The 13,081-nt window shown below is 32.1% G+C and overlaps 2 protein-coding genes across 2 annotated transcripts; one reads left to right on the top strand and one right to left on the bottom strand.

The window, feature by feature from the left end:
- The first annotated feature begins 1,569 nt into the window (after positions 1 to 1,569).
- On the top strand, positions 1,570 to 5,366 carry LOC133817389 (ketol-acid reductoisomerase, chloroplastic-like). The gene is made up of 10 exons (XM_062249893.1): positions 1,570 to 1,801; positions 2,130 to 2,222; positions 2,593 to 2,658; positions 2,753 to 2,893; positions 3,084 to 3,311; positions 3,393 to 3,510; positions 3,575 to 3,714; positions 3,860 to 4,027; positions 4,225 to 4,380; positions 4,692 to 5,366. Exons 1-10 carry the CDS (start codon positions 1,661 to 1,663, stop codon positions 5,058 to 5,060), a joined length of 1,620 nt encoding a protein of 539 aa, XP_062105877.1. The 5' UTR covers positions 1,570 to 1,660; the 3' UTR covers positions 5,061 to 5,366.
- A 5,142-nt stretch (positions 5,367 to 10,508) lies between these two features.
- Positions 10,509 to 12,501, bottom strand: LOC133813973 (senescence-specific cysteine protease SAG39-like). The gene is made up of 2 exons (XM_062246999.1): positions 12,045 to 12,501; positions 10,509 to 11,131 (listed from the first exon to the last, which is right to left on the bottom strand). Exons 1-2 carry the CDS (start codon positions 12,499 to 12,501, stop codon positions 10,533 to 10,535), a joined length of 1,056 nt encoding a protein of 351 aa, XP_062102983.1. The 3' UTR covers positions 10,509 to 10,532.
- Positions 12,502 to 13,081: the final 580 nt, after the last annotated feature.

The raw sequence follows: 13,081 nt of genomic DNA, 5'->3' as shown, positions 1-13,081 counted from the left end.
GCAAAATGAAAGAGAAGAGGTGGCTTGGATGAAGACACGATATGGACTCAAGTTTCAAATGATGAGTTTTTGCTATGTTAATTACCATAGCATCCCTCATTTTGCTGATGTTTTTTTGTTTAATTTTGAGTTCCAATATGTGATTAGTTTTCCCATAAACTGAGTTTTTGTTAATTAAATTTATCCATACAAATTAAGGAAAGTTTAATTCTCATATTTTTGCATACTGATGGCTAAAAAGTCATATTTTTAAAAAATTCTCTTTGTTAAATAACAATTCAGACCCTGCGTTTTACAAATTGATCAAAATAATACTTTATACCCAATTTTGGTAAAAAAAAAATTTAAATATAATATTTCATTATCAACTCTTCGATCACTTTCTACACTTCTCTGAACCCATCACACCACTAATGACCCAAGAAGTGATATTGTAATTGAAAATATTTTGACAAAAATCGGGTCTAGGGTACTATTTTGATCAATTTTGTAAAACACAGGGCCCGAATTGCCATTTAACAAAACATAAAGGCCGATCGTGTATTCAGAAAAAACACATGGGCCAAAATAATATTTTTCCTATATTTGCATCCAAAAATTTGATTAAGGCACCTAATTTTTATTAAAAATTAATATATAATATATCTTTTTCTTAACTTATGGTAACATTTTTCTAATTTTTTGTTTTGTTTGTCATATTCTAAAAAATAAATATATAAGTAAAAAATTTAAATAAAAAATTAAAACAAAAAAAATATAAATATTGTTAAAGTGAGTTTTGTTTCTAAAAAATTATACACTATTTTTTTTTTAAAATTATGAAAATAAGATAAAATAAAATTATTGAAATTAAAAAAAATTAAAGAATGTCAAAATAATATTAAAAAAAATGTTAAAAATGATTTTTAAAAATTAGTTTTTTTAAATAATGGGTGCAAATATAATCCTCTTAAATTTTAAAATGAATTGTTTTGTTGGTGAAATGGCACCAATTTTAAAACAAATTCATTATTTTAATAAGCATGTTCCAGTCTTTGGAAGATCTGAATTTTGAAAATGAAAGAACAAAGACTGAATAGCAAGAAAATGCACAAAGAAATCGACAGTCATTTGGTTAGAGACATTCTCTTTCTTTACCAATTAAAACTATTGATATTGAGCTGAGTGATGATAGTCAGTGTCGTTGGAACGACCAATGGGCAGCGGAGGACGATCAAAATGGGCCACGCAAAGCCGACTGAGACAATGTCGGATGGTCAGCTCTTCAAAGGTCGTACGAGTTATGAAGAAGACGAAGATAGGAACAAGAAGGGCTTGAAAATCAAATCTTCGAAGATGAAATCGATTTGGGTATTAGGGGGGTTTTGGATTTTGTTTGTATTCTTAGTCATTGATGAGGTTAGCGAAAGAAAACGACACTTCAAGTTCTCCTACTTTTCATTTTATTGGTTTGGTAGAACGGTGTGAGATTTCCTATACCAGTCGTACCAAGTTTGTGAAGGGTATAACTGTACATTAACATTTTCTCCCAACCCAATCCAACCGTCAAAAAATATTTTCTTCTTATCAGTTATCGCTCTTGCAAAAGCACCTATATTCATCATAAAAATTATCAAAAGAAAAGTTGGGTGTGAAGTGTTGTGTACCAGTGTCCTCTCCAATGGCCGACCGAGCAAGCCTCAACACTGCTGCAGCCTCTAGTGGTGACAATGTCGCTGCCGCGATTAAGTCTCCGACTTTTCTCGATTTCGATACATCTGTTTTCAAGAAGGAGAAGATTAACCTCGCCGGTCACGATGAGGTCTTTCTTTCCCCCTCTTTTTCAGTTCATCAACTCGATAATATTGTTTTTTAATCGATTTTTTTAGTTTTGCTGTGGATTTTCGGAAAATGGATTTCGAAGAGGAAAGGCTAATATGTTGAAAAATTCTGTTTTTCTGATGAAACTGAAAAAAAAAAGCTACGTTACATTTAAGCTGGAGCGAGGGATGTGAAATGGGTTTGAAATGCTGAAAATTGACTGGGGTTTTTATATTTGTGTAAAGCACTAGCAGCTCTTTGCGCTTGTCGTTTGTATCTTCTTTATTGGGATACCTTTATCAACGGGGTTTTTGTTTTGTTTATCGCAGTATATTGTAAGAGGAGGAAGAAATTTGTTCCATTTGTTGCCTCATGCTTTTAAGGGTATCAAGCAGATTGGTGTGATTGGTTGGGGTTCTCAGGTGATTTCTCACATTTGTGTTTTCCTTTCGATTTTCTATGACTTCAGTCGACTGAAGAAATGTTTCATCTTTCGTGTTTAATATTATAAATTTGTATTTTGATTAAATAATTTGGTTACTTATGTTCTGATTAATCTACAAGTTCTAAACTTGTAGAGTTCTGTTAAGGGAGTGAGAAATGGGATCCTCTTCTGTTATCCTTGTAAACTTGCGTTGCATGTCATCCATTTTGTTAAAGAGCTAAATATATATATATATATATGTATATATACCTTAAGCATATTCGATCGTAAGAAATCGTATAGGTAAAAACTTCCATATTTTCAGTTTAAAGAGTCAATTTTATGTGGAAGTTTTACTAATTGCTCAGGGACCTGCTCAAGCTCAAAATTTAAGAGACTCTCTTGCTGAGGCAAAGTCTGATATCGTGGTTAAGGTGATTATTTTTTTCTTTCTTTATTTCCTTCTGCTTGAGGGTTTATCGTGTTCAGTCATGCTTTGTACTGATGTTTTGCCTTTTGTTTTGATAGATTGGGTTGAGGAAGGGATCTCGCTCTTTTGCTGAAGCTCGTGCAGCTGGTTTCACTGAAGAGAGTGGGACACTGGGTGATATTTATGAAACCATCTCAAGCAGCGATCTTGTTATGCTACTCATTTCTGATTCTGCACAGGTTTGTTATTTTAATCAAACTAATTGAAATATTTGGTTAGAATTATGTTTCTAGGTGAATTGATTGATTCTGTGTTTTCTTGTTATAGTAATTCATAATATCACCCGAATTGATTTTAGCAGAAATGGTTTTTCTTTTTCATGACTAATCTTGTTTGACGAGTGGTATCTACTATGATGACATGATACAGGCTGATAACTTCGAGAAAATTTTCTCACACATGAAGCCAAACAGCATCCTTGGTCTTTCCCATGGTTTTCTTTTGGGCCATTTGCAGTCGGTTGGACTTGATTTCCCCAAGAACATTAGTGTAATTGCTGTATGTCCCAAGGGGATGGGTCCTTCCGTGAGGAGGCTTTATGTCCAGGGCAAAGAGATAAACGGTGCAGGAATTAATTCCAGTTTTGCAGTCCATCAGGTGATGTGTCTCTCTGAGAAAAAAGGAAAGAAGTTTTGGCATTTCTTATTTTACTGATCTACAAGTGCTGCTGTAATTCAGGATGTTGATGGACGAGCTACTGATGTGGCCTTGGGGTGGTCAGTTGCCCTTGGCTCTCCTTTTACGTTTGCCACTACTCTGGAACAAGAATACAAGAGTGACATCTTTGGCGAGCGAGGTAGATTTAGTTTATTTTTGTCCACCCAATACTCAAGTTGTCTGACATCTACAATAATTTCTAGGCATTTTACTTGGTGCTGTTCATGGCATTGTGGAGTCCCTATTCAGAAGGTACACTGAAAATGGAATGGCTGAAGATCTGGCTTACAAGAACACTGTTGAGTGTATTACTGGAGTTATATCAAGAATCATATCATCTAAGGTAATAATCTGTTTAGATTTTGGAGTTCTATGTTAACCTTCTGATCACTTGTGCATCTCTGTTGGTTTTTTCCCTTTGCTTTTGTAAAAAGTATTGGATTTGAGAATTGATGCTGATAATGCGTTTGCTAATAAAATATTATCAGGGCATGTTGGCTGTATACAATTCCTTGTCTAAAGAAGGCAAAAAGGATTTTGAAACTGCTTATAGTGCCTCCTATTATCCTTCCATGGATATCTTGTATGAGTGTTACGAAGATGTAGCCAGTTGTAGTGAGATCCGCAGTGTTGTCTTGGCTGGGCGCCGATTTTATGTATGTTTATGCTACTCTCATCTGCTGCCCACTGTTGAATTTATTTATTTTTATATAACCAAAGTTTAGTTTGCATTTTTTGAAATCTGTTCCTTGCTTTTTCTTGGTCCTTGAAGTTTGCAAGCTTTACTTTTTAACAATTCTAGAGTGTTAATATAACCATGTAACTGATTTTGAAGAACTTTTTGGAATTACAGGAAAAGGAGGGTCTTCCAGCCTTCCCAATGGGTAACATTGACCAGACAAGGATGTGGAAAGTGGGTGAGCGAGTCCGTTCAACTCGACCAGCTAGTGACTTAGGTCCATTGTACCCTTTTACTGCTGGTGTCTATGTTGCAGTGATGATGGCTCAGGTAGAAACTTCCCTTTCTTTAACTGTCACATAATATATTAATTAATATGATGAGTTAGTAGATATTGGCAGATAGGAAATCATGTGTATATTAGCTGTCTGTATATTTACTTTCCATATTTAGAAATAGATTTGATTTTGTAATTATGTAAGAATATTTTGTATAGCCAATATATTATATTTGTGACATGTTCATCGGAATAATATATCAATTTCTACCAATCTCAAGTAATTTTATAGTAGATCTTTTCCCCCTCCTTGGAAATATTCTCTGTAATTGTTATTTTTATCTTTGGTTACTTGGAATTCCAGATTGAGATCTTGAGGAAGAAAGGGCACTCCTACTCAGAGATCATCAACGAAAGTGTGATCGAATCAGTGGATTCATTGAACCCCTTCATGCATGCCCGTGGAGTTTCATTCATGGTTGATAACTGTTCAACAACAGCACGATTGGGATCAAGGAAATGGGCTCCGCGCTTCGACTACATACTTACTCAACAAGCCTTTGTTGCAGTGGACAATGGCACACCCATCAACCAGGACCTCATCAGCAACTTCCTATCAGATCCCATTCATGGTGCCATTGAAGTATGTGCACAGCTGAGACCCACCGTGGACATTTCAGTCACTGCAGATGCAGACTTCGTGAGGCCTGAGTTGCGTAACCAGGGCAATTGAAGGTGAAACCTTTATTATGGCAGTTACGTTAGTGTAAGGGCAGTAGATTCTGTCATGAGTCTAGTGAGGTGTGATTTAGAATCTAGAAGAAATAAGTTGGCCTACTATAGCTATTAGGGGCTGTGTTTTGTATCCTAATGTTATGTATGTGCTGTGTTTCTTTCTTAAATAAAAGACCAAGCGTAGGTGTTTTAGCATTGTAGAGGTGACATTGAGTAGTTAATTATAAGAACGAGGATTCCATCCTTATATGAGTGCATATATGTTTTTGATATAAAATGTATGTCAGTGGAGAACTTGCAATTTTGATGCCTTGTTTTACCAAACATGTGCGGAAGAGTGATTTTTTACTGATCATCCATTGAGATCTTGTTAAAAATTTGCATAGATATTGGTGGTCTCAACGGCTATATATGTAAGGGTTTTTTTTACACTTATTGTCACGCTTATTTCTGAAGACCCAGACTCAGTGCATAATGAATTTATTAGTCCTTGAGCTATACACATTTTAAAAATTAAGTTTAGCATGAAGATGAGTTTGACTTTGACCTTTATAGCTTTGTTTGGTCAGAGGGTGATTAGTACTAAATAGGAAGAGTCCTATTCCTTTGTCGTGTCTGGTAAGAAAGAGCAAATTCTCTCTCCCTTGTTTGGTCGATTAAACTAATTGAGAATTCTTATTTAGAAATTGTTGTCTAACCTCTTCTTTCAAAATTATTTATACTAATAACATGACTCTAGCCCAAATTTATTCGACCCTCCACGTCTCCTACCTACTTACCACCCTGCACGCTCTTAGAATTGAATATTAAACCGAACAACTTTATTTGGTTTAATATTGCTAAATAGATAGTAGAGACCAACTTACATGCACTATAGAAGCAATGTTTAAAATAGTGCTTTTGCTTTAAGCCTGAACATGTTTTGTTTTTGTAAGTCGATACGTAAACCTCAAATACTTAGAAAAAAAAAATATTTAAAACATTCATATAGAAAAAAAAATATATTTAAAACATTCATATAGAATAAGATGAATGTGTCTTATAAAACTCAAACATACCATAAAATGTATTATAAAACTCAAACATAAATCTTATAAATTGTCTACTTTTGTTTCTACAACTAGAATCCTAGATTCTACTATCTAGAACAAACTTTAGTAGTAATGGCAAATTTTGGATTTTTCTTTCTTTCTCTGGTTCAAAAACATGACTGAGTGAGTGAGTAGCCTTTCTAACTTTATTGGTTTTAAGTTTTATTGGGCCTATTTAAATCTAATTTAAATTGTTTTAAGTTTTATTAGGCCTATTTTAGATCAGTTAAAATCAATTATGTTTTAATTTGATTTTGGACCTTTTTGGGCATTAAAAAACTCATTACAAAAAATACAAGCCAGAGGCGTGCGCCTCTCTCTTTTTCTGCCTCAGCCGCCCCAACACAGCGTCTCACTATAGTGAGGTCCACGCACTTCTGCCTAGCAATGTTGTAACGTCCCACGTCACTATGGCTACTTCCTAGAATGACAACTGGCCCTACAAATCAACACGATTCTTTCCAGCGTGCTTTGTTCTCACTCGCACGCTTTCTGGGAAAACTTCCCAGGAGATCACCCATCATGAAACTACTCTAGATCAAGCACACTTAACTTTGGAGTTCTCAAGTGATGGGCTACCGAAAAAAATATGCATCTTGTTGGCATATGTAGTACCCATCAATTCATTGAAGCCCTCTTCAACTGTGTAGTCTTATACAGTCTTAGAATCATCACACTTGACCTTCCCTAGGCGATGTGGGATTGCACAGCTTTTACCCGGACTTTCCCCATGCAGATCATGAGATTCTGACTATCACAATCAACCCCCCTTAGGGGTCCGACGTCCCCGTCGACCACACTTCCGGTTGGGTCAAGGCTCTAATACCATTTGTAACACCCCACGTCACTATGACTACTTCCTAGAATGACGACTGACCCTACAAACCAACACGAGTCTTTCCAGCGTGCTTTGTCCTCACTCACACGCTTCCTAGGAGGTCACCCATCATGAGACTACTCCAGGTCAAGTACGCTTAACTTTGGAGTTCTCAAGCTTTGGAGTTCTCAAGTGATGGGCTACCGAAAAGAAGATGCATTTTGTTGGCATAGATAGTACTAGTACTCGTCAATCCATTGAAGCCCTCTTCAACTATGTAGTCTCATACCTACACAGTCTTAGAATCATCACACTTGACCTTCCCTAGGCGATGTGGGATTGCACAGCTTTTACCTGGTCTTTCCCCTTGCGAATAACGAGATTCTGACTGTCACAAAGGCGCACACCTTGGTGTGTTTTTTTTTTCCGCCTCAAATTGAGGCGCGCCTCAAAAATGCTTTTTTAAACATTGTATAGAAGAAACTCATTCATCTATTCGCTTAGAGCACTTACACTAGTTTGTCTATCATATTCTTCAAATACATCACCAAAATTTTACTTTTTCTATTTTACATCACTTCTTACATTAGTTGCTCTATATTTTTTTCTACATCATTTAAATATTATATTTTTTAAAATATTATTCATTTATTTTAATAAAAAATACGAAATATTAATTAAAAACTCTTTTGAAGGAAACAAACAAAAGTAAAAACAATAAAATATTATTTGAAGGAACTCTATTCTTTCTATAAATATAAAGAAACAATAGTAAATTTTAGAGAATCTATAAAATGGAGATGAGATATAAAACATCTGATGGAGACATATTTTAACATATTTCTCCATTATTTTAGAGAACTCTTTATTTTAAAGCCACTTATGAGAGTGTAATGTGCAGAGTCTAGAGTCACAAGTCTCGGCTAAAAAAAGGGCATTTTAAGAATATATGTGGTGGTGGGGTGTGTAATTTAGTCAAGTTCATAGTTATCCTTTAGATTTCATTTGACATTTAGGAGTTGATTATTAGTTAAGCATGAATTGGATTGGGTTATCTTAGTGCATTATAAGACTAAATGAAGTATAAATTAATTGTTTTTAATATAATTATATTAATATTTATAATAAATTATATTAATATTTCAATATAAGCTATTTTTGTATACAACATATAAAATAGATATAATATCAAACTAAAGGAACTATTTTGAGGAATATATCAAAATAGTCTTGTCTCTAAAAAATAACAAATAATAAAATATGAGACTATGTCGAGCTATTTTCTTTGTCTATAGCCCACCATAAAAGTTTGGGAAACTTACAACTATATACTTAATACGGGAAAAAATTCAAAAAATACGGTGAATGAAAATATTTACATATATACGGTAGAAAGTTATACATACAGGAGATGTTAATCCGAAAAAGTAGCTCAGCTGAAAAATAATTCTACATTAATTGGCTATATACTCCAAGCTTGCTACACAAAATAAAAACAAAGAAATGTATTTTTGTTTTTCAATAAAATATAATTACTAACATTAATAAAAAAAATTGTAAATATATAATGATATGAATTTAAATATATTAATTAAATAATTTTGTATGAAATTAGTTATATTTAAAAAAAAACCATTTAATGATAATAAATATTTTCTTATTTATAAAGTAATAAAAACTTTGTAAGATAATAATTAAAAAAATCATTAAAATAGAAATAAGTTGTAACAAAAAATAAATATAACAAAATGAATGGAAAATCAAATTATAAATAAGTAGTTACAAAAATATGAACAAGCAATAAATCCTATAAAATTTTGAAAGTATTACTAACCTAAATTTACAAAATTGCTAGTAATTAATCTTGTAATTGAGCAATATATTTATAACACATGTCACAAAATTATTAATGATTACTTCAATAACCCTTATAAATTATTAATAACTCATGTTTACAAAATTGTTAGCAACTAATCTAATCATAATTAACATTTTAGTAATCATTTGGTAATTCATCATTACAAGCTTAACTCATTGATACCAAATTGATAACTCATTGTTACAAACTTATAATTAATTGTTACGAAATTGGAAACTCGTTGTCATTAATTTGGAACTTATTTTTACGACCTCATAACTCATTGTTATAATATTACTAACTTTTCCTTGTAAAAATATTTAAATTATATAAAGTTTATAGTAATACTTTTCTGTGTAGTTACAAAATTGTAACCAAAGTTTACAGAAAAATATTTACTTATCCATATTGTTACAATATTGTAACCAAAAGTTACGAAAATCCTCATAGTTATATAAAACAACTTAAAAATAAATATTCATTATATATGAAAAATTCACAAAAATATAATAACATTTAAAAAATATATGAAAAATACGGTAAATTACAAAAATATGGAGTTTTATGAAAAACACGAAAAGAAAAAAGTGTAAATATGGAATGACAATAAATTATGTTTATTTGTAAACTTCTATTACAAATTTGTAAATAGTATTTACAAAAACCAGTTTCAGAAAAATATTTCTGTAAACAACATTGACAAATATATAACTAAGTTTGTAACACATATTGTAGCATATAAATACCAAACTAATAACCAATGTTATCATATTGTAATCATCATTAACTATTTTGTAATATATAATTATTAAACAAATAACTAAATTTTGCTATAATATAACTCATAACTACCAAATTAGTAATCATATTTACATATATATGCTGTAACTCACATTTACAAGTTTGTCTCACATATTGTAACATATGGATACCAAACCGGTAACTATTGTTTACTGTATTGTGAACATTGTTAACTATATGGTAACAATATAATTACTAAACCAATAACTAAATTTTACTGTATTTATAACTCTGAATTATAATGTTTGAACACTACAATAAAAATATAATTTTTTTTATATAGTTTTATCAATTTGTTTAATTTTTTGTTTTAGTATATATTTTAAGATGACATCTTATCTATCGCTATGCTAATTCATTGATTCTTTTGTTTTAATTTTTTTTTTTAATATTAATATTAGATGCTTCTTGAAACCAAGAAAAGAGAGAGAAACTGATTTATAATAATTGAGAGACAATCAAGACTACATCTTTTAACATATATAATTGAGAGACAATCAAGACTACATCTTTTAACATATCTACTCACCCAATCAGATCATTATAAAATAAATTTCTTATTGAAGAAACAAATATCCTATCAAACTAATCCATTCACCTTTCTAGACGGAGGTGGAGACTTTGCTTTGATTGGCATGTTGTGCATGACAGGGATAAGGAACGGAGTTAACCATAATAATGTAATTATTTTTAATTACCGTAAAAATTGAATTATTTTCTAAATCACTATAATATGTGTAATTTTCCCATTATCAGAAACTCAAGAATTAAGTCTTGTTTTAGATCATAAGAATGACAAGTAGGTCGCTTGTATTTTTCAAGTAGTAGATACATATACACACACTATATAATACATACATACATAGAATTTTAGGAGAAGTAACTTGGATGAGTATAATAAAATCAAGCAGTGGGGTAAGAGGCTTCCATAGCAATCCCACAAAGTCCTTGTGTGGCCTCAACATCTCTTTGCATCCTTATATACCCTTGCTCACCCCATTGGTCTCCCCAAGAGTTCTTCACCAACCAAAACTTGGTCCCAACCTCATCATCATCAACACCATAACCAACAGCTGTGACACCATGGTCCAAGCTGGTGCCACAAGACCCTGTGAAAACCCCACTAGAGTAGAACTGGAAGTCAAACCCGCTAGCATCGATGGCCACCGAGACTGGTTGTTTGGATACGGCTTTAAGCAAGTCCTTTTCGCTGTTTGCTGGCACATCTTCGTGGCCACTTATCTTGGCAGCATGAGTGGTTTCCCCCTTAGCATTACAAGTTCCATCAACTCCCTTGTAAGGGTAGCCTGCTTCAGTGTTTAGGCCTTGGTTTGCTTGTATGAATTTGAAAGCATCGTCCATTAATCCACCATTGCAGCCTTGGTCCTCACCTTTGGTGTCACAGTCAACCAACTCTTGTTCTGATAATGAGATTAGTTTCCCTGTTGATAGCTTTGTGATGCCTTCCATGGCTGCCACTGCTGAAAATGCCCAACAACATCCTACAACACAATATAGTTTTTTTTATTTAGGGACCTTATATATTAAAATTATTAATATTAACAAATTTAAAATAAGTTGCATCACCTATTAGTCTTATCTTTCTCCATGATAATATTTATAATAATATGTATCTTTTTTTTATGATTGACATATCTAGTTATAAAAAAAATTATGCCTTAGTTATCACTAGTAGCACAGGTGGTGGGCTCTTGGATTCATAAATTGGAGTGTAAATGTTTGAATTCTCATAGGGGATTCTATCCTCATTATTGAGATTCAAACATTTACAACCTTAGTTATAAAGTCATGAGTCTAATTACCTGTGCTATAAATAATGCATTATCTATTTTATGAAAAAAAAAAACATTTTTTCTAAATAAACTTTTCATAAACTTTTAAAATTTCTTTTTACACAACTTCTAAGAAAAATTAGCACAAAATTACCCCATTAATAAATTAAAAATAAATCCTCCACCTATAAATATTTATTATTTAAAAAAATAAAACAAAACATTTGTAATACTCTCAATTGGAATATAATAATTATTTAAGAATAAAAAAGTCAATCACAATATTTTATTTATTTTTTAACTCAAAATAAGAATAAATATAAATATACTTTAAATAAAACAAAATAAATTTATCTTATTAGAATCAAAATTGTTTGTAAAATTACTGCAAAAAAAAAATTATTTGTAAAATTATAATATTAAATTTTTATACTTGTAAAAATTGTAATATTAAAAAATAATAAATTAATTAAAATATAAGTTATTTATTATATATTTTAAAGATGCTAAATAATTGATTTTTTTTTCTTGATATATGTAATGAGAATATTTATTAATTAATTAATTTAATAATAATTAAGAAAGGTGTAGAAAATGCCTCATAAACTATTAATGAAATTACCACAATCGCCTTGATCCTTGACAGGGGTGACGGCTCCAAGCTTTCTCCAGTCCAAGGAGGAAGGGAGAGCAGTAACATTCTCATACCTAAACGACGCCGTTCTAGTGGAATCACAAACGTGGGCCTTGTATCTATTCCTCGAGGCCCCAAACTCTTCATTAGTAAGGTCCGCAAACTGGTTGACCCCAAGCTTATAAGGCTTGTTGGAGGCCCAGTTGAAATCATCGATACGGGCCACGTTTCGCTTGAAAATCTCGAAACGTTTCTTCTCCTCGTTGATATCTTTGTACACACGCCCGTGGTGGCCCTTCCAGGCCCGGTACCTGTCGTACATGGACACCGCTCGGTCTTCTAGTGTTCGGGCCGAAGCTTCGTCATAGGCCCAAGCTCCCAAAACGACAATTATGGCAAAACAGATCAATTGGCTCTTGTTGTGATTATTACTCAACAACCCCATTATATGTTTTTCTTTTTGTCTAGTGTAGTACGTACCAATTAAATGAGATTTCAGAGCTAATTAGTGATGAAATTTAAGGTTGAGGTTAGATGTTTATATAGTGAGATTAAAAGACTTGTTTGAGAGGATTAACTATACTATTCGTGCCTGAAAAGTTGTTCTAGTTAATGATCTTGACTTATAATATGGTGTCAATTATATATATTTCAGTGCTCTAATTACGTTTAAGGGAAACAATAAAATAAAGAAATTAGCATGCTCTTGACGTACGGTCTTGTTTGATTAGTGTATATAATATATATATAAGATAATATTAAGGTGGAATGTTTGGATGGTCTGGAATATGTTACTTTTAAATATTTATTAATTTTTCCTTATTAGATGCTTTGAAATATGAATATTATATTTTATGTGTACAATTTACAAAATGCATATATCTTAAAATGAAAGAATCTGATGTGATAAACGTTCCTAAACAAAGTATAGGAATTTTTTAGGCTCTTTTAGTACTGCTTTCTGCAACTTTCTTTTGGTGGTTGATTCTTTGGCATGGGCTTATCGCAAGGGTCGAATGTTGTGA

Source organism: Humulus lupulus, chromosome 2, assembly GCF_963169125.1.
Source record: "Humulus lupulus chromosome 2, drHumLupu1.1, whole genome shotgun sequence".
Taxonomy (NCBI): Eukaryota; Viridiplantae; Streptophyta; class Magnoliopsida; order Rosales; family Cannabaceae; genus Humulus; species Humulus lupulus.
The sequence above is the reverse complement of the archived record's forward strand: the minus strand, read 5'-3'. Positions and strand labels throughout refer to the sequence as shown.

What these genes read in the sequence shown, in the direction of transcription:
- LOC133813973 (XM_062246999.1), bottom strand. Translation starts at nt 12,501, where the DNA reads ATGGGGTTGTTGAGTAATAATCACAACAAGAGCCAATTGATCTGTTTT. An exon ending in CAAGGATCAAGGCGATTGTG is followed by an intron (nt 11,132 to 12,044) that starts GTAATTTCATTA and finishes ATTGTGTTGTAG; the next exon opens with GATGTTGTTGGGCATTTTCA.
- LOC133817389 (XM_062249893.1), top strand. Translation starts at nt 1,661, where the DNA reads ATGGCCGACCGAGCAAGCCTCAACACTGCTGCAGCCTCTAGTGGTGAC. An exon ending in TGATTGGTTGGGGTTCTCAG is followed by an intron (nt 2,223 to 2,592) that starts GTGATTTCTCAC and finishes CTAATTGCTCAG; the next exon opens with GGACCTGCTCAAGCTCAAAA. An exon ending in TGGCTGGGCGCCGATTTTAT is followed by an intron (nt 4,028 to 4,224) that starts GTATGTTTATGC and finishes TTGGAATTACAG; the next exon opens with GAAAAGGAGGGTCTTCCAGC.